The sequence below is a fragment of the Phodopus roborovskii genome, unplaced genomic scaffold (assembly GCF_943737965.1).
Source record: "Phodopus roborovskii unplaced genomic scaffold, PHOROB, whole genome shotgun sequence".
NCBI classification, from domain to species: domain Eukaryota; kingdom Metazoa; phylum Chordata; class Mammalia; order Rodentia; family Cricetidae; genus Phodopus; species Phodopus roborovskii.
Genome location: NW_026126540.1, coordinates 4,210,792 through 4,232,747, shown reverse-complemented (window position 1 = coordinate 4,232,747; position 21,956 = coordinate 4,210,792). Strand labels below are relative to the sequence as shown.

Sequence of the window (21,956 nt, the reverse complement as noted above, 5' to 3'; positions counted from 1 at the left end):
CAGTAACTAAATTATTTGTTTTCATAATTTATCTTAAGATTCAAGGAAAGAGGTATGTTAGTCACCTTTTTGTTGCTATAACAGTACTTGGGACAGGCAGCTTATAAAAAAGAAAGTAAATATTTTGGGCAAGGCTTCAGAGGTTCTAGTCCGTGATCAAATGGCCCCATGGCTTTTAGGCCTGTGGCAATAGAATGCATTTGGCAGGGGTGGGGAGTGGAGTAAAACTGCTTCCTCAAGGCTGGGAAGGGATGAGTGGAAGGAGCTGGGTCCTGGGGTAGCCTCACAGGCAATGTCCTGCTCCCTGAGCACATTTCACTGGGCTCCACCTCTAACAGACTCCCCAGACAGACAAGCTTTTACCACAGGGATCCAAACTGTTGCAGAAGCTCTCTGCAGGTGCTATTAGGAGGAGTCATCAAATATGGAGTAACTTTTGCCACTTTAAGTTATTGGTATATTTTGCTTCAAGTGTATGTCTATCATCTACATGTTATATTGAAATATTTATTTGAATATGTACTTTGTTTGGAGTTAAATGGGGGGGGTGAATTTTGAAGATTATGTTAGAGCTATTTCCCAAATGTAATACATATAAAAATTATGCAGAATATAGCTTTAAGTTTTCCTTTGTGTGTTTTCAACAGTGAATACAGTAAAAACCCCCATATAGTGAGTTTTGTTGGAAATCAGGTGACTATAAGAAGAGCTGATGGCTCCCTGGTACACATCAGCATATCCCCATACCCTGCCATCCTCCATGAGTATGTGAGCAGCTCAAAATGGGAAGATGCTGTAAGGCTCTGCCGCTTCGTTAAGGTACTGTGCATGCTGGGCATATGGTAGTACAGATACACAAACAACCCCACAAAGTCTACCAGGGAACTCCTGCACCTGATAAACGCATTCAGTAAAGTGACTGGATACAAGATTAACTCGGAAAACAAAACAAAACAAAAACCAGTAGTCCTCCTATATACAGATGATAAAAGGGCTAACAAAGAAAACAAAACAAAACAAATCACCCTTTACAATAGCCACAAATAACATAAAATATCTTGGGGTAACTCTAACCAAGCAAGTGAATGACCTGTATTACAATAACTTAGTCTTTGAAGAAAGAAATTGAAGAAGATGCCAGAAAATGAAAAGATCTCCCATACTCTTGGATAGGTTAGATCAACATAGTAAAAATGATGATAATGTTTTTAAATAGAGACCTATGGTGTTTTTTTTGTTTTGTTTTGTTTTGTTTTGTTTTGTTTTGAGAAAGGGTCTTAGCCCCAGCTGTCTTTGAACTTGCTGTGAAGGCCAGACTGGCCTTGAATTCACAGAGATCTACTTGCCACTGCCTCCCAAATGCTGAGATTAAAAGTGTGCTACCTTGTCTGGCTTCTATATTACTTCTTTATTATTAGTTTTTTTTTCAATGCCATATTCCATAATGTTTTATTGGTAAATTAATAATTAAGTTGTATCACCATTGGAATTCAAACCACTGCTTGTAGGTAGTTCTATCTACTAAACATACTTACTCTCATCTTTCACCTTAGGAGCAAAGCATGTGGACTTGCTTAGCGGCTATGGCAGTTGCTAATCGAGACATGATTACTGCAGAAATAGCCTATGCGGCAATTGGTGAAGTAAGTGAATAATGTTTATGTGCATATGAGTTTTTTCTTAGCATAATTTATTATATTTATATTATTATTGACTTATGTTCTGTTTCTCTTCCTTTTTTTTTTAGATTGATAAAGTTCGATACATCAATGCTATAAAAGATCTTCCATCCAAAGAGTCAAAAATGGCCCACATACTAATGTTTAGTGGCAACATACAGGAGGCTGAGACACTGCTTCTCCAGGCCGGCCTCATTTATCAAGCAATCCAGATCAACATTAACCTCTATAACTGGGAAAGGTAGTAAGAACCCTTCCATAGTTCCAAGACCCTTTTGACCTTCCTGTGTTCTGTCTGCAACTTAGATAATTATAGTTTCTGACATATTTTAATAGTTTTCTAATGCTACAAGAGACTTTGTTCATTTTATATTTGTGAGTCTTCTATCTGGTGGATCTTAACATTTTTCAAGCCTAGAAAATGTCATTTGTGGAAATTAATGCTTTGTCTGAGCTTGCAATTGATAGAAGTTGGGATCTGAAGAAGAAAAGTCTTAGCATGCCTCCCAAATTGATAATATTAGTACTAGAAAGCAATACTATTAATAGATTTGGGAGAGAAGATAGTGCACCCTATGTTAGCTAAGTTGAATTTGAAAGATGTATTATGAGCTAGGTAGTTATAATCAATTGAGGACTTGAATTCATAAGATTGGAAGTAGACCTGTAGACTGAGAACTCAGAAACAAATGGAGCAGTTGTAGCAAGACCAGATATAACTGGCTGGAGAGTGTGTAGAGTGAGACAGTCTCAACTGTACTTGCCAGGTGAGCCCATAAATCAGAGAGAGAGGGAGAACCAAGGGCTGGAGGGGTAGTGTGCTGAGAGGAATGGTAAGGCGTACTCAGAAGCAGCCTTAACCTCTGCTGAGGAAGTGCCAGCTGTTCTTTGTGACACCCTAGGTGCCTCTTATCATTCCCTTACATGCATGTCTCACAGTGAACAAAATTGTGTTACTCTGACCCAGAAATTACTGTATTATGAAACATACTTTTACATGTTCAAATTGTCTTTTATGGACTTGTTTTTCTCTGGGCTCAAAAAATAACTCACATGTCTTCCCTTTTTTTCCCTTTTATTGAAAATAGATTCTGTTCTCCCATAATATATCCTGATTATAATTTCCCCTTCCTCTACTCCTCCCAGCATCTCCCCACCTCCCCTTCTGTCTGGAGCCACTCCCTTGGTGTCTCTCATTAGAAAAGTGCTGACTTCTTTGAGATAATATTAAAATATGGCAAAGTAAAATATAATAAAATAAAACAAAAACTAACACATTAGAACTGAACAAAAATATACAGAGCCTGGGAAGGCATGAGAAACAGAGACTTATACATTCTCACACTCAGGAACCCCATAAAACACTAAACTGGGAGCCATAGTATATACTTAGGGGACCTGGTGGGACCCGTGCAGGTCCCTTGTGTGCTGCTTCAGTTTCTGTGAGTTCAAAGGAGCTTTGCTCATGTTTATTTAGAGGTTCTTTTGTTTGTCTGTCTGTCTGTTTGTTTGTTCTGAGACAAGGTTTCTGTGTAGCTTTGGAGCCTGTCCTGGAATTCACTCTGTATTTAGAGGTTCTTGTTCTCCTGGTGTCCTCCATGTCCTCTGGTTCTTACACTTTTTGTCTTCTCTTCCATGGGGTTCCCTGGGCTCTGTGGAGGGATTTGATGGAGACATCCCATCTAGAGCTGAGTGTTTCAATGCTTCTCACTTTCTGCACACTGTCTGGCTGTGGATATCTGTATTTGTTTCCATCTGCTGCAGGAGGAAGCTTCTCTGATGATGGCCGAACAAGGCACTGATCTAAGTATAGCAGAGTCATGTTACTATTTCTTTTCTTTTTTTTTTTAGACCAGTAATATTTGGTTTTACCTTACATGCCTGGGCTATTTATCCTCTGGTTCTTGGTCACCCAAGCAGTGTTGTAGGTTCCATTTCGTGGAGTGGGCCTTAAGTCAAATCAGTTATTGGTTGGTTACTCCCACAAGCTTTGTACCATCATTGTCCTTAAAATATCTTATAGTCAGGACACCACTGTAGATCACATAATAACCCACATATTTTTCAACTACTAGGATTCATAACTCTCACACTATAAACTTTGTTGCTGTTCCATCTTCACATTTCCCTCAAAATGTATTTTGTTAATTTTGTGATTAAGGTACCATAATCTGTTTATACTCTCATGCTATAACCATCTATATAATTTAACTGCTGTGTCTTTGTGCTTTATTTATATGTGTTTGTTACTGTTGTATAGTGTATTGAAGATGAGGAAAGATGTTGGTTCTGGAAGAATGAGTAACACACTTAAATTGTAATTAGTTTGAAAAGAAGATGGGATATGAGTAATATTATTGAACTATATTAAACAACTAATAGAACATTATATACCATTAGAATACTGTAAAAAATTATAGAAAGCTGGTATTTAAAATATTCTTTCAACCATTTTTTGAGCAGTTGAGATGGGCTTGCTATGTAGGCTATTCTTGCCTCAAGCTCACAGTGACCCTCCAAGGAGCAACTCTGGGGAGAAAGGGGTGTGTGTGTGTGTGTGTGTGTGTGTGTGTGTGTGTGTGTGTGTGTGTGTGTGTGTGTGTGTAGACAAAGGGGTTCATTTGGATTACATTTCCAAGTTACAGTTCTTCATTTAGGGAAAATGAAGGGAGGAATTTTCACTCTGTTATTACATCCACAGTTAGGAACAAAGTGAGAGTAGATACCTTGCTTACTTGCTTGCTGCTGTTCACGCTCAGCCAGCTTTCTTCCCCTTTCTACAGTTCAGGCCCATTAAAGTGTGCTACACACATCCAGGATCAGTCTTTCTACTTCAACTAACAAATAAGAAAATACTCAACAGACATTCCCCTGGATAACCTAATGTAGACAGTTCTTCAATGAAAACACTTCCAGGGTGATTCTAGGCTGTGTCAAGGTGACAGCTAAATAAAGCACAGTGATTTTTTCAAAAAGATCTTATTTTTACTTCACACTTATTTCTGATTTTTCTTGGGACTGGGCAGGTGGTCAGTCTCATAAACAAAGGTTTCTGTAGTTGAGATATACTATCCAATGATGATTTAAAAGTGCTTAGTATTGCATATATAAAAGGAAAGGCTATTAGGGCATAAATTTACTCATGTACTTTTAGTAGCAGAAAAAGCCCATATTTTTGTGGAGCATTGTGCAGGCCCAAACTCTACTTCATGGTGCATTATTTATTTTCCGGGGAGTATGAGGTAATGGTTAATCTGTACAAAAATATTTTTTTAAAAAAAATTCATTTATTTTATGTATATGAGTATTCTATTTGCATATACACATTTATTCCAGAAGAGGGCATTAGATCCCATTATAGATGGTTGTGTGCCATCATGTGTTTGCTTGGAATTGAATTTAGGACCCTGGAATAGCAGCCAGTGAGTGCTTTTAACTGCTGAGCTATCTTTCCAGCCCATGTGCAAAATTCTTGATTGTTTTATTTAAATTTCCTTTGTCAATGTCATGAAGCCCTACCTGGAGTGGGATTTACAGATGTGAAGTTCAAGGGTGCTCCCAGACTTTGAGGTAAAGCCTTTAGTAGAGTATGATGTCATGGGATAATGATGAGCATCTATAGAGAGAATAGAGGACAGTCAGCTCTACTGAATGCCCATATGTTAGGGTTGACTTAAGGAGAGGATTCAGTGGGGGCTAGGAGGACAACTCACTTGGGAAAGTGTTTGCCACTCATGCATGTAAGGACCTAAGTTTGGATTCCAAGCACCCACATAAAAAGCTGTAATCATAGTGCTGGGAAGGTGGAGAGGAAGGGGTTTGCTGGCCAGCCAGTTTAGCTGAATTGGCAAGTTCCATGTTCAGTGAAAAACCCTATGTTAAAAAGTAAGGTAGAGTGACAGATGAGTGCTCAGACCTAAGAAGATATTTATAACATGCCCTCCAAGGCTTCATCTCAGGAGAGGGAGGTAAGAGCCAGAAGAGAGGAGAATTGCTTCTAAACACTGTCTTCTAGACATGACAGTCACTGTAATCTTGAACTCACAGCAGCTCTGGTTACCTGCTCAGAACTGGCTTTGCCACAGGTTCCCGTGGCCATACCTCTTCTTGCTCTAATATAGGTTACTGAAACATTCTGGGATATGGGGAGCCATTGAATAATTCTCTACCCATGCTAACACAGAGGACCCTGGTTAAGCTTAATGGGTGGCTAAACACATACAAAATGATACACGGGAAACAGATTTGTAGGAGGGAGATGAGAGTGGAAGGTGAGAAAAGGATGCATTTTATACATGTTTGAAAATGTCAAATAACAAACTTAATTAATTATATAAAACATTTAAAATAAGTAAGTGGAGACCAATTAAGGATGACACCCAGTGTCACCTTCTGACCTACACACACACACACACACACACACAGGACTATGCTAGGGAATAGCTCTTGATTTGTAGAATGATGCTTGCCTAGTATATGCAAAGGAGAAAAAGTGTTTCAGCAAAATACATCAGGAGGAACCAAAAAGATGAAATTGAAAAAATGCTTGTTATGGAAAAGCACATAGAAAATAGTTTGATGAACACCATCAGTCAGCTTCAACACTGATCAGTTTTTAAAGCCTCCACAACCTTCCTTCTCTTACTATTTAAGACAATCTACTGTATTTAAGCATATATCTCTAAAAGATTTTAGCAGCCATGATACCATGGTCACACTTTAAAAACATCAGGTATTATACATAGTTCTTATTTCTCTGTTATCTAGTGTTTTATGGCTTGCATAGAGACCCCCCCAAAAAATACCTATATGTTCTGAGTAGTTGATACATTCTTAGACAGGTTCTGTTTTTTGTGTTTGCTTATAATTTTCTCATTGAAGAAACTGGACCTTTAGAATTCCCTGTCATCTTGATATTGTTGAGTACATCTTTTTGGTGACTGTCTCCTGATTTAGCTACAAATTGGTCATGAATCTAGAGCCTTATAGGTTTAAGTTTATTGGGGGTGGGGAGAGGGAGACTAAATGCAGTATGTGTGTTTCTATATGTCTGGATCATCTGTGGTTTTTGGATATTAGCAAGTGGTAATGGTCACTACTAGTTCTCTTAATTCTTGAATGATAGAAGGAAGCATTGGATGATATATTAGATTACTTTGGAGGTCCCTAGATGCTCTGTTGAGAGCATCTAGAAGGGACTAGGTTTTAATTCATTCATGTTCTTACTGGTTGTGTATCTGTATTTTGTATTAGCATTTGGAGATTGCCTTCACCCTAGTAGAATGCAGATCCTACAGACTTGTGGGTAGGCAGCTTAGCTGTTTGGTGTCTACTTTGAACACTGAGTGTTAATGTTCACTGAGAAGCTGAAGTTAGGAGAGGACGAAATGAAAGCCCCAGGTAGCCACATTGATCCTGTGTATAAATGTTAATAATTTCTAATTGTATACTAGTTATATAAAGTACTTTTGATTCATTCAAGTTATGCAAAAGATCATATTTTAGAAGTTATCATATCTTTTTATATAACTTCTTCCTATTTAAAATACATGGACTTATTCCAGCCCTAGAATCTAATGTCACATTTGTTTGGTTGCCAAACCATTTTAAAACTAGAGACACACTGTTCCCAAAGCCCTTATATAATTTGAAGTAAGTTCCTCCTAAATATGGTAGAGAAACAATTTTTACCCAGTGTGTATGCATTTAGAGAATACTTAAAATAGCATGTATGTAAATGTTTACTTTTAGCCATTATTCTTCAAATAATTAATGCATGTTTTATTATTATAATAATGATAGTAGTGTAGATAATACTGAGGACCTAACCTCTGAATACAAGATTAGGCATTACATTGTCTTTTCTGCATAACGGAATGTATTGATGTTTGCATACCAAATTACCTCCTTTTTTTAAAAAAAAAATTTTTTTAAAGCCCCAGTACAGAATGGCTGCCTATGTATGCCTAGTTTCACTTTTGCAGGCAAGATGTCCCAGCCCATCACCAACTGTAAGGGGCCAGTAGTGTGATTCATCTGAGTCTTCACTGACATCCAGCCCACCAGGATCAGAGGCTTGGGTAGATAGAGGGCTAGAAGGAATAGGGCATCTTGACTACCATTGCTCATCTTAGAGCTCCTGTTACTTCATTTGTTGACTTTTATTTTTCATTTCAATACCCATCTTCTTGGCTCATTTTTCTCTAAAAGACTTAAAAGTTGCAAAAAACAAGAGAATCCTTGGGGCCCATGTCAATCAAGGTTCTGTTGCTGTCAAGAGACAGCAGCTCCTATAAAAGAGAGGGTCTTTCTTACATATTCAGAGGGCTAGTCCATTTCATCATGATGGGGAATATGGTGGCACACAGACGGAAATGGTGCAGGAGAAATAGCTGAGAGTTTATCCAGATCCACGGGCAGTAGGAAGAGTGGGCCACTGGGCCTGGCTTGGACTCGTGAACCATCAAATCCCAGCTGCAGTGACACACTTCCTCCAACAAGGCGACACCTACTTTAGCAGGGACACACCTCCTGAGTCTTTCAATAGTGCCAGTCTCTGGTGACCAAGCATTCAAATCTGTGAGCCTACGAGGGCCATTATAATTCAAAACACCACAGCAATACATAGCATATGTTAACATGTTAATCTGTTTTATAAGAAATCATATTTCATTTTGGCATTCCCATTTGTGATGTTACTGAGTTACATTTGTAGTTTTTCTGTTGCCTTTGATAGCTCCCTCAATTGATTATCAACTGTCAAAACACACTATTATTCAAAATACTTTAGAGTGTGTGGCAGGGATATATAGGTATAGATATCGAGAGAGATAGGTGGAAGGAAGGAAGGATGGATGGATGGGTGGGTGGGTGGGTGGGTGGGTGGATGAATGGATGGATGGGTGGATGGATGGATGGATGTGGGGAGAATACATTTGGCACAGTGCAAACATGGAAGTCAGAGAACCAGTTTGTGAAATTGGTTCTCTCTTTTCACCTTTGTGTTGGTTCCCAGGATGGAACACAAGTTACCAGATTTGCATGCCAGTAACTTTCCTTTCTGAGATATCTTTCTGGCCCCAAAAATTCTTTTGGAAGATATTATTTAATTTGGCTAATACTGAAGAGTCACAAGTTATAAAATATTAATGTTCAGTTTTATCTAAAATAAATAACAGTTACATCACATAAAACATAGTTCTGTTCATGTCATGGCATAGTAGAAAACATGAGAACTTGTTAATTGATGCATGTTTGACTACTTTGATGACTGTCACCCATGCCTTAAATCAAGATGACAGTAAAAAATATATAGAGACAAATATTCCACTTGGCTTTTCTTGACTCAAGTCCTATGAATCATACACAGGATTTTGACAAGGCTGTGGTCCTAGTCAAACTTACATGGAAGCCTGGGCTGAGATAATCTGTTCACCTCCTTGCAGGTTGTCATCAGGATAAACATGACTCTTTGGTGTGATGCTAATGTTTTTTGTTTGTTTTGTTTTTTAATAATTTTCATATTTAAAGGCTTACCTTAAAATAGCATAGTTTTATAGATACATTGAGTTATAAAATTTCAGTGGCTTCCTAACATTTTCATGAAATTTTAAAAATTTAATCATTCAATTGATTGATTGATTGATTGATTGATTGATTTGTACACATGTGCATAGGTGGAGGTCAAAAGACAACTTGGGGAAGTTGATTCTTTCCATCATGTTGACCTATGAATTAAACTCACATCATTGATTGGGTTTGGTGGCTAAGACACCTAGCCATCTTAGCATTCCTTTTCCAAGATTCAGATAGTAATAGCATTAGTCATAGTGGTTTAATTTTAAATTTTTATTGTATAAGATTTAAAATTTGATATAGTAATATCACTTTTTAATTTCATAAGTTTATTGTAGATTCACAAGATGTTAGGTTTTTGCTTTTTGTAATTTACCAAAATTTTGCTGAGTATTTTTCATACATGTACTCTGCAGTACTCACTAAAGGAAATTAAAACATAATCTCCCTTCAAAAACTATATAGGCTAGAGTAGAGTCTATAATACACGCCTCATAAATAGTGCTAACCTATAGTATGCAAAATTGACACAGTATTTATATGTTACATTCATATAAGAGTGGCTGGTCAGCAAGAAAGGTCATGTCTCATCCGGGCTTTAAAAAAAATACACAGATGGTTAAAGCAGAAAATGGCTTTCCAGACTATAGGGTAAGCAGAACAGTCATTTGTCCTACCTCTAATTTCAAAACTCTGTTGTTTAGACACAGTGATATTGATAATTTGTGTAATTTCTCATTATAGGGCACTGGAGTTGGCTGTAAAATACAAAACCCATGTTGATACAGTTCTTGCTTATCGTCAAAAATTTTTGGAGACATTTGGTAAACAGGAAACTAATAAACGATATTTGCAATATGCAGAAGGTGTAAGTATTGCACAGTGTTTTATAGTAGTATATATGCTTTATATAAAACAGTCATTTTATGTCAAAGGGTGCATGATTCATACTATAATTTCAAAAGGCATTTTTTTTCTCTTGTGATCTTGTCATTTTATTTTGTGACTATATGATTATAGTCTTACTTTTTCTAGGCTCTTGGTGGTTGTTGTTTCTTTGTTTCTTTGTTTTTTTTTTTTTGTTTTTGTTTTTTTTTATGCATATAGAGTATTTTTTATTTAATTTTATATAACAAAGTCCAATTAAATGAAAACAAACATTTATACACAATATTTGGGAATTTGGGCGTCGTTCTTTCCAAACTACTTCCTGCTGGTAAGGGGCGCTGTCTTGGGGGATTCGAAGAAGATTCAGATATCCTAGCTGTAGTCTGTAGGGCTGTTTTGTCCAGCTGTTTGGAATGTAGGATCAGCTTGTACTCTGTTTCAGGCGGTCTGGTGTGATCAAACCACATTAGTCTGGAAGGAATCCACATCTTTTCATTTTCTGTGGAAACAAAAATAGAAATACTTTTCCCCAGTAACTTGTTCTTCAACTTAAATTTTGGAGTCAAAGCGTTTTTTTTTTTTTATTATTATTTTACATGTCGATCCCAGTTCCCTCTCCCTCCCTCCCTCCCCTCCCCCCCAAGCCCTCCCCCCCCTCCTCCCTCCCCCCCTCCCTCTCTCCTCCCTCCTCTCCCCTCTATACACCCTCCCCACCCCCCCCCCCCCACCACAAAACAAAATAGAGGATATCGACAATGTGGTGAGATGATGAAATGATAAAGAGCCTGAGAGGTAAGGAGAAGGGCTCCTCTCCTATCTCTAAAATAAATAGAACATCCCTGTAAAAGGGATTTTAGTAGTAATTTTTTCTATGCAGCAGGCACACAGGCCCCCTCCTCTCTGTCAGGTCTCTCGGGCTCCTCGGGCCTTTGGGCCTGGACCCAAATTGGGGGGGGCGGGAGACCCCTCTTTTTTGGCTTCCCAATTAATAGTATTGGCCCTTTTCTCCCCCTTTTGTTCAGGTAAGGTGTTCCTATGTACTTCTACCGCATGGTCTTGTCCTCTCCATCTGCTTCTGGGTTCTAGTTTGACTCAGTGTTTATGTATGGGTGTTTGCTCCTGTTTTCAACAGGCATTAGTTGAGGACTCCATGGAGAAGTTAGTTGTTGATCTCACTCTCCGGGAAGGGCATTTATGATAGCCTTTCCACGGAAGCTGAGATTGTTAGTTGGGAGCAGTCTTGTAGTTCCCTCGACCTTTCTTTGTGTTCAACTTTATCTTCAAACCAATATTGGCTCCCTCTTTTATGTTCTCTCTCTGTGTCTCTGTCTCTCTCTCTCTTTCCTATTTTCCATTCCTAACCAGGCTCAATCCTCCTGGTCGCACATGCCTTCCTCTCCTCCCTCTCATTTTCTCCTACTTCTCTCTCCATTAGCTGTCCTCCCCCACTATACCTGAGGTCTGGGGGACTTGTCCCTTCCCAGTTCTGTGAGGGACTTTATATGAATCTCTTAGAATACAATTTGTATCCTAGTTCCTCTGGTGATGTGAATTATAGGCTGGTGATCATTTGATCTAGGTCTAAAATCCATATATGAGTGAGTACATACTGTGTTCCTCTTTTTGTGACTCGGTTACCTCATTCAGGATGGTTTCTTCAAGTGCCATCCACTTGCCTGCGAATTTCAAGATACCATTATTTTTTTCTGCAGAGTAGTATTCCATTGTGTAGATGTGCCACATCTTCATTAACCATTCTTCAATTGAAGGGCATCTAGGTTGCTTCCAGGTTCTTGCTATTACAAATAGTGCTGCTATGAACATAGTTGAACAGATGTCTTTGTTGCATTGATGTGAATCCTTTGGGTATATGCCTAAGAGGGGGGGATTGCCGGGTCCTGTGGTAAACTAATTCCCATTTTCCTGAGGAACCGCCATACTGACCTCCAAAGTGGCTGTATGAGTTTGCACTCCCACCAGCAGTGGAGGAGTGTTCCACTTTCTCCACATCCTCTCCAACATAAGTCATCACTGGTGTTTCTAATTTTAGCCATTCTGGCAGGGGTAAGATGGTATCTCAAAGTTGTTTTGATTTGCATTTCCCTGATAGCTAAGGATGTGGAGCATTTTCTTAAGTGTCTTTCAGCCTTTTTGATTTCCTCCATTGAGAATTCTTTCTTCAGTTCTGTACCCCATTTTTTAATAGGGTTATTTGGTGTTTTGTTGACTAGTTTCTTGAGTTCTTTGTATATTTTGGAGATCAGCCCTTTGTCGGATATAGGATTAGTGAAAATCTTTTCCCAGTCAGTGGGCTGCCGTTTGGTCTTGTCAACTGTGTCCTTTGCCTTACAGAAGCTTCTAAGTTTGAAGAGGTCCCATTTATTAATTGTTTCTTTCAGTGTCTATGCCCCTGGAGTTATGTTCAAGAAGCGGTCTCCTATACCAATTTGTTCAAGGGTACCTCCTACTTTCTCTTCTAAGAGGTTCAATGTGGCTGGATTGATGTTGAGGTCTTTGATCCATTTGGACTTGAGTTTTGTGCATGGCGACAGACATGGGTCTATCTGCAGTCTTCTACACACCCTCATCCAATTGTGCCAGCACCATTTGTTGAAGATGCTGTCTTTGCCCCATTGTATAATTTTAGCTGTTTTGTCGAAAATCAGGTGTTCATAGGTGCGTGGATTAATATCAGGATTTTCAATTCGATTCCATTGGTCTACCTGTCTATTTTTATGCCAATACCAGGCTGTTTTCAGAACTATAGCTCTGTAGTAGAGCTTAAAGTCAGGAATGGTGATGCCTCCTGCTGTTCTTTTATTGTATAGGGTTGTTTTGGCTATCCTGGGTCTTTTGTTTTTCCATATAAAGTTGATTATTATCCTTTCAAGGTCGGTGAAGAATTGTGGTGGGATTTTAATGGGGATTGCATTGAATCTGTAGATTGCTTTTGGTAAGATTGCCATTTTTACTATGTTTATCCTACCTATCCAAGAGCATGGGAGGTCTTTCCATTTTCTGGTATCTTCTTTAATTTCTTTCTTTAGAGTCACAAAGTTCTTATTATATAGATCTTTTACTTGTTTGGTAAGCGTTACACCAAGATACTTTATGTTGCTTGTGGCTATTGTAAAGGGTGATGTTTCTCTGATTTCTTTCTCTGCCTCTTTGTCGTCTGAAAAAAATAGGGCTACTGATTTTTTTGAGTTTATCTTGTATCCTGCTAGTTTGCTGAAGGTGTTTATCAGCTGTAGGAGTTCCCTGGTAGAGTTTATTGGGTCGCTTATGTAAACTATCATGTCATCTGCAAATAGAGACAGTTTGACTTCTTCCTTTTCAATTTGGATGCCCTTGATCTCCTTTTGTTGTCTTATAGCATTAGCTAGAACTTCTAGTACGATATTGAAGAGATATGGAGAGAGAGGACAGCCTTGTCTTGTTCCTGATTTTAGAGGAATTGGCTTAAGTTTCTCTCCATTCAGTTTGATGTTGGCAGTTGGTTTGCTGTATATTGCTCTTATTATGTTTAGGTATGTTCCTGTTATCCCTGACCTCTCTAATACCTTTATCATGAAAGGGTGTTGAATTTTATCGAAGGCTTTTTCTGCATCTAGGGAGATAATCATATGGTTTTTCTTTTTCCGTTTGTTTATATGGTGGATCACGTTGATAGATTTTCGTATGTTAAACCATCCCTGCAATCCAGGTATGAAGCCTACTTAATCATGGTGGATGATTTCTCTGATGTATTTTTGAATTCGGTTTGCCATTATTTTATTGAGTATTTTTGCATCGATGTTCATCAGGGATATTGGTCTGTAGTTTTCTTTCTTAGTTGTGTCTTTGTGAGGTTTGGGTACCAAAGTTATTGTGGCCTCATAAAAAGAGATTGGCAATAAACCTTCTGTTTCTATCTTGTGGAACAGTTTGAGGAGTAGTGGTATTAGTTCTTCCTTGAATGTCTGGTAGAATTCTGCACTGAATCCATCTGGCCCTGGACTTTTTTTCGTTGGAAGGCTTTCGATGACTGCTTCTATTTCATTTCGGGTTATAGGTCTATTTAAGTTGTTTGTCTGTTCTTGATTTAATTTTGGTAAGTGATAGTTATCCAGAAACTTGTCCATTTCCTTTGAATTTTCAATTTTTGTGGAATACAGATTTTGGAGTATGACCTGAAAATTGTCTGGATTTCCTCTGTGTCTGTTGTTATGTTCCCCATTTCGTTTCTGATTTTGTTAATTTGCATGTTCTGTCTCTGCTTTTTCGTTAATTTGGATAAAGGTTTATCAATCTTGTTGATTTTCTCAAAAAACCAACTCTTTGTTGCATTGATTTTTTGTATTGTTTTCCTGGTTTCTATTTTGTTGATTTCAGCCCTCAAGTTGATTATTTCCTGGCGTCTGCTCCTGCGGGGTGAATTCGCTTCTCTCTGTTCTAAGGTTTTCAGTTGCGCTGTTAATTCATTCATGTGACTATCCTCTGTTTTCTTCATATGGGCACTTAGTGCAATGAACTTCCCTCGTAGCACTGCTTTCAAGGTGTCCCATAAGTTCGGGTATGTTGTATCCTCATTCTCGTTGAATATTAGAAAGTCTTTAATTTCTTTCTTTATTTCTTCTTTGACCCAGGAGTGGTGCAATTGCACATTGTTAAGTTTCCATGAGTTTGCAGGTTTTCTGCTATTTGTATTGTTGTTGAATTCCAATTTTAAAGCATGGTGGTCCGATAAGATACAGGGGACTATTTCTATTCTCTTGTATCTGTTGAGGTTTGTTATGTCTCCTAGTATGTGGTCGATTTTAGAGAAGGTTCCATGTGGAGCAGAGAAGAAGGTATATTCTTTTGTCTTTGGATGGAATGTTCTATAGATGTCTGTTAGCCCCAGTTGAGACATAACTTCTGTTAATTCTTTTGTTTCTTTGTTGAGTTTCTGATTTGTGGTCCTGTCTAGTGTTGAGAGTGGTGTATTGAAGTCTCCCACTATAAGTGTGTGAGGTTTTATATGAGCTTTGAGTTTTAGTAGTGTTTCTTTTACGAATGTGGGTGGCTTTGTATTAGGGGCATAGATGTTCAGAATTGAGACTTTGTGTTGATGGATTTCTCCTGAGATGAATATGAAATGACCGTCTTCATCTCTTTTGACTAGTTTTGGTTTGAAGTCTAGCTTGTTAGATATTAGGATAGCTACGCCTGCTTGCTTCTTATTTCCATTTGATTGGAAAATCTTTTCCCAACCCTTTACCCTGAGGTAATGTCTATCTTTGGAGCTAAGATGTGTTTCTTGTATGCAGCAGAAGGATGGATTCTGTCTTCGTATCCATTCTGTTAATCTGTGTCTTTTTATAGGTGAGTTAAAACCATTAATGTTGAGGGTGAGTAAGGACCATTGATTGTTGATGGTTGTTTGATTTAGGTTTGTTGTTGGCAGTGGTATTGTGAATATATTTGTTCTGCTTCACCCTAGGTTTCTGGTGTAGTTGGATTATCTGTTGCCTACATTTTTGTGGGCGTAGTTACCTTCCTTGGGTTGGAATTTTCCTTCCAATACTTTCTGTAGGGCTGGATTTGTAGATACATATTGGGAAAATCTGGTTTTGTCATTGAATATCTTGTTCTCTCCATCTATATTGACTGAGAGTTTTGCTGGATATAGTAGCCTAGGCTGGCATCCGTGTTCTCTTAGTACTTTTAGAACATCTATCCAGGACCTTCTGGCCTTGAGGGTTTCCATGGAGAAGTCAGGTGTAATTTTGATAGGTCTGCCTTTATATGTTACCTGTCCTTTTTCCTTCGCTGCTCTTAATATTCTTTCTTTATTCTGTATGCTAGGTGTTTTGATTATTATATGTCGAGGGTCTTTTTTCTTTGGTCCAGCCTATTTGGGGTTCGGTATGCTTCTTGTACTTTCATGGGCATGTCCTTCTTCAGATTTGGAAAGTTTTCCTCGATGATTTTGTTGAATATGTTTTCAGCACCTTTGAGCTGGGCTTCCTCACCTTCCTCTATGCCTATTATTCTTAGGTTTGGCCTTTTCATGGTGTCCCACATTTCCTGGATATTGTGTGTTAAGGATTTGTTGGATTTATGGTTTTCTTTGGTCGATGAATCTATTTCTTCTAGTTTATCTTCTGCGCCTGAGATTCTCTCTTCCATCTCTTGAATTCTATTGGTTATGCTTGTGTCCGTGGTTTCCGATTTTTTGCCCAGCTTTTCAATTTCCAGCTTTCCTTCCATTTGTGTTGCCTTTATTTTCTCAATTTCGGTTTTCAAATCTTGAACCGTTTCCTTCACCTGGTTAATTGTTTTTTCTTGGCTTTCTGTACTTTCCTTAAGGAATTTGTTCATTTCTTCCACTTTTTTGTTTGTTTTTTCCTCTATTTCTTTAAGGGATTTTCTCATATCTTCTTTGAGGGCCTCTATCATTTTTATGATGGTGATTTTTAAGTCGTACCCTTCTGCTTCCTCTGCTTTGTTGTTGTGTTCCATTCTAGTTGGTGTAGATTCCCTAGATTCTGGTGGTGTCATGTTTGTCTTTCTGTTGTTAGGTGTTCTCTTGCCCCCCCCCCCTTCCCCCCCCCCCCCCCCCCTCCCGTTATTGTTTGCCCCTCCCCCCCCTCACTCTCCCCCCCCACACACCCTTTTATGTAAAAAAAAAAAATTATCTTTTTCTCTTTTTGTCCCCCCCCCCCCGAGGCCCCCCCCCCCCCCCCAACCCCCCCCACCAGGGGCGGGGGGGGGGGGGGCACGAAAAAGTTTTTCAGGGTGAGGGGGGCTCCCCCGGAAACGGGGCGCTCCCCCCCGGGCCCCCCCTTCTTTGGCGGGGGCCGGGATTTGTGGGTCAAGGATCTTGCCTGCAGGAACTCCAAGTGGACCCGCAGAGATAGGCGGATCTCTGGGAGGGGCCTGGGACTCCAGCAGAGGACTGGAGGCGGGGTCAGGGACCAATCAGGTGGAAATTACAGGTGGTCCCACGTGGATAGTCAGGTCTCCTTTGTTCGGAGTTGCTCCGAGAGGTCTCTGAAGTAGGGTGGACTGTTGGCTCCACCCTCTGTCCCAGTGCTCAACCAGAGCGGCAGGACCTTAGGTGGGGTAGGGCACAGGGTGGGGGGGGGGTAGGCTGGAGGTTGGGATGGGTGGGGGGTGTATCAGAGCTCCAAGGGTGCTCTCAAAGGGGACCGGAGACAGGAGCAGCAGGATCAGGGGCCAATCCAGGGAGTTCAGGCGGGGGAGGGGGGAAAGAGGTTGAAGGGGACAGGCAGCCCCAATTGGGCCCAGACTCACCTCTGGCCAATAGCCGGCAGAAGAGGACGAGGGCTGGGCTGGAACTTGAGAAGGTTTTGCAGGGTAGTGGGATCTCACTGGAAACTGGCGCTCTCCAGCTGAGACCTCGTTCTTTGGCAGGGGCCCGGATTTGTGGGTCAAGGATCTTGCCTGCAGGAACTCCAAGTGGACCCGCAGAGATCTCTTTGTTTCTTTGTTAACAGGGCCTTACTCTGTAGTCTAAGCAAGCTAGGATCTCACTATCTAGTTTGAGATGGCATCTAACTTGGAGGTCCTCTCCTGCCTCAACATCCTTAAGGCTTGGTTTACGGGCACGAGTCATCAATCCTGGTAGTTTTTTTTTTTCTAGATTTTTACCCTTTTAAAAAAAAAAAAACCTAAAAAAAGACTTCACATCAGTTTTTTAATGATAATTTGTCTTGAGGTTGTGTGTTATTTGTTATTTGATAATTTTAGATAAATAGTGTGAATATCTAGGAAGAAAGTTAGCTCTTAAATTTGTTTTCCCCATTTGAGAAAACACAAATACAAAATACAGCCCTTCCTTCAGTGACATTTTAGTTTGTTTGTAAAATATTTTTGTTTTAAATTATGTGTCTGTGTGTATCTGTATGAGTTTGTGGTCATGAGTGCTATGCCCGCAGAGGACAGGAGAGGGCATCAGATCCCAAGCTGGCATTACAGGCAGTTGTGAGTGGCCCTACATGGGTACTAGGAATCAAACGTACATCTTCTTCAAGAGTATCAGGTGCCACTCCAGCTCGAAATTACATTTTAAATAGAAAAAATTATCTTCTTTTTCTTGTTCAGTAATACCTCAGTTGTAAGTGATACCTCAGCCAGAGCAACAGGGTTTACTCTGTATTTTTTTCCTTAAACTATGCCACAGCTCACTTTGATTCCCTTTGGTGTTCTAGTCTTGTGCTTTTCTTCCTCATAGATGCCATTTGAAAGTTAACAAAAACGACAAAATCACAAAACAGTCATTTTAAAAGAAAAAAAATGTTACTTAAAAATTTCTGAGTATTGATATTAAGGTTCCCCCTAGGAAAATAGCTTACATGGCAGACATCTATTTGCTGAATGCCTGGTATCACTTGGTTTATAGACTAGTCATAATCTATCATCCACATTTATCTATTTTGCCGAAATTATAGCCATATATACTACTTCAGAACTAGAACTGTGTAAGTATGTATCATTAACAGCATGAGAAGTCGCCAATGGAAAGAGCTCTGTTCTTTGCCCACTTTATACCAGAACACGGGATAGAAATTCTGCTTTACTGAAAATATTTAATAATATTATTATTATTTGTGTGTGTGTGTGTGTGTGTGTGTGTGTGTGTGTGTGTGTGTGTGTGTTTGTACAAGTGCTTGTGGAGCCCAGAAGAGGGCATTGGAACCCCTGGAGCTGCAGTTGTGGGTGACTGTAAGCACGAGATGTGGGTGCTGGGAACTGAACTCCAATCCTTGCCAGTGCAGAAAACTCTATTAACTGCTGAGCCACCTCTCCATCCCCCTGGAGACAGCATATAGTCAGCTCAGAGACAGTGCCAGAAAGAGCAATCTCCAGTCCTCACTCCATTGGTTTGTTCTCATTTTGTTACCTTTCCTTGGCTTCTTATCTCTGGAATCTAAAAACTGCTATTCTTTTTGTCCTGTCATTTCTTTTCAGTCTCTTATTTGTGACAATGCTGTTAGCCAGAGTTTAAAGCCACTGCTTTGAGTCACCTTTCCCCTGAGCCATGTTACTACACACACTGATAAACTGGCTTGTTTCTCTTGTTTATCTGTCCTTTGTCTATAGCACCGTGAATTTAGGACAGGTGAGGAAAAATTGCACTTTCTGACATTATCTAAGGTGGCTGGGGGAGGGCATTTGAAAGGAACACAAACTACAAGAGAGGTAGGGTGCATTGTGTTAGGAGAGGTGTCAGTGGTGGGGGTAAATGTTTTTACCCACTATCGAACCCTGAACTTAACATAAACAAGTGTTAAATACTTGTTGAATAGAGAAGGCATATAGGGTAAGAACTGAAAACAATGGATAGTGGTTTCATTGATGTTTCCAGGCCCAAGGATATAGTTCAGTGACAGAGCCCTTGCCTAGCATGTGTGAAGTACTGGGCCTGATCTCCGGCTCTACATTAAACACAGCTTTCTGAAGGGTAACTGATGGACAGCCATTACAGTGTTCTGGGGAGAGAACTAGAGTCCTGAGTGAGAAAAATAAGGTAAGAGCTCTTAGGGACAGAGTTAAGAGAGGCAGGAAGCAAAAAGGACTTAAGAATGTGATTACCGAAGGCAGTGTCCTAGAGGAGTCAAGAGAAAAGGCTTCAGAGACCATGTGAAGAGGTTGACCTAAGGCAGAAGGAAAGCAGATGGGTGATGCCAAGTATAGATAAACTTACAAGGATGAAGACATATGAATTCATGCCTGATTGCCATTTTATTCTCTGCTAAGCAGCCAATCTTTACTAAGAGTAGGCAAGCTGGGTGCTGGATAGAGCCATTAGCTATGGATTTTTAAATGCTTTTATATGACTTAGAATTGATGAGGGGTCAAAATAAGTTCCAAATAATTTGCACTTCCTACAGTAGAAAGTAAGGCTTTTGATGTAGAAGTCACTTGAAACTGTCTGAGAACAAGCACCTTTATCCAAAACATACTGTTAAAAATATTCCTATCTAGAACTAAATTATCTGTAGGACACAGTCCTAAAACCGGATAAATGCCAGCCAAGATGATACAGTCAACTTCTGCAGGAGACCATCCATCGACACATTGCATTTACATTTCAACAAGTAACTAATAATGCCATCAGCTCAGTTGACAAGACTGACTGCTGCTGCAGCGCTGTAACAGGTGTGCGGCTATCGTTGTATTGTGTCTCACTAGAGAAACAAATGTTAGTCAAGGCTGGAAGAAGGCCAAGGCAGTCAGCGAAGTTTGTCTTCCTTTTTTATAAATGTTTTGTTAGACATGGAAACACATGCATTGTCATTTAAAAATATCAAGTTGTGGCCTGATTGAAAAATCAGTCTTTCAATAACTTTGCTCTGCTGTCATTTGATTCTTAGTACAGACAGTTACCTTCTAGGCTAAAAGAAATTCTATTAATTATTAATCAGCCTATCTTATTTATTATAGATAAATATGTACAATTATTTTTAAGGTCATCAAAATATCAACAAATTGCTTATTGGAAATTTAGACATAGCATATGAAATAAGAAAGAACCAAATTATTCAATCAACTACTAGTACAGTGTAGTATGCAGTTCCATTAAGATGAAGTTTCTTCAGATGAATCTGTTCAGGCAGCAGGAACTGCTTTGTTCAGGTTTCATGCTGTTTTCACCTATGTGGAGTTAAAAGCCTCTTCATTTCTGACCAAGTCTTAGAGCTCTGTGTCCATTTCATAATTTAAGCTTAGTCTAGGACCTGATTGCCTCAGAGGACACACATTCCTAAATAAGTGATCTCCAGATTTGTTTAACAATAGATTCCTAAAGGAATAAATATTTCTAAATAAATTGCTTGTAGAAGTTAGGGACAGAGGAGTCCTTTCCCAGCATTAAGACTAAGGAGCCTAGAAAGGGATAGTTAGGCGTAGGTGGCTAGGGTAGACTTGCCCTCATCACAGATAAAAGAAAATAAAACAGATTCAAATCTTTTCTTACTCTCATGTGTCCCATTCTTGACTGTCCTCTGCTTCTTCTGATGGCTTTCATCAGTTGGTGACTACCACATCCTTCTGTCACTTTAAGAGTAGTTGCAATGGAGCCATTTGTGAAACATCATTCCCTTGTCTTTCCTTGTAGCTGGGCTCCTCCTGGGAAACTCACCTTATGTGATATCCAGACCAGAGCTGATGCAAACACAGCCTAGTTGCTGCCCTGCCCAGTTTGCTTTTGCTGGGAGCCGAGCAGGGCAGCTGCTTGACGTTGTTCCTAAGCTCTTGTGCAGAACCCTGAGGCCCTGTGGACTGTGTCCATGCACTCTGTAAATAGCTGCACAGAATTTTGCTCTTCCCCATCACAATACAAGTCTTCCTTGTGCTCTGGAATTGCTCTCTTAATCTTAAAGGGAGCTCATGGATTTTCAGCATTACTTCCCAATAACTTCTCAATAATACCTCCCCTCTTTCCATTTTGGAAGTCATATGTTCTATTTTGTTAACTCTTGGTTACTTTGGATTAAATAAAACATAGGATATAAGCATGACTCTCATTTCTCTTCTGTTGTAGCTCCAAATAGACTGGGAGAAAATCAAAGCCAAAATTGAGATGGAAATTACTAAAGAACGTGACCGATCAACTAGTAGCCAGTCTGTCAAGAACATGGGCTTAAAGCACTGAATGCCTCACCGACCTCTAAACTAGTTCAGAGTAACCAAAGATGTGCATGTTTTGTTTGCTTTAAAAAAAAAAAAAAAAAGCATGATTTTAAGGCTAGTGTTGTCTCTGAATGGTAGAGTACTTGCCTAGCATGCATGTGGCCCTGGGTTTGATCCCCAGCACCATCAAAA

The 21,956-nt window shown here is 39.5% G+C and overlaps 1 protein-coding gene across 1 annotated transcript in view; it reads left to right on the top strand.

The window, feature by feature from the left end:
- Ift80 (intraflagellar transport 80) overlaps window positions 1-21,956 on the top strand; it is a 98,625-nt gene extending 76,669 nt beyond the window's left edge. The window contains exons 16-20 of the mRNA XM_051198802.1: window positions 648-819; window positions 1,554-1,643; window positions 1,748-1,920; window positions 9,999-10,122; window positions 21,676-21,956. Coding sequence (XP_051054759.1) covers window positions 648-819; window positions 1,554-1,643; window positions 1,748-1,920; window positions 9,999-10,122; window positions 21,676-21,786 — 670 coding nt within the window. The 3' untranslated portion in view covers window positions 21,787-21,956. The remainder of the gene's footprint in view (window positions 1-647; window positions 820-1,553; window positions 1,644-1,747; window positions 1,921-9,998; window positions 10,123-21,675) is intronic.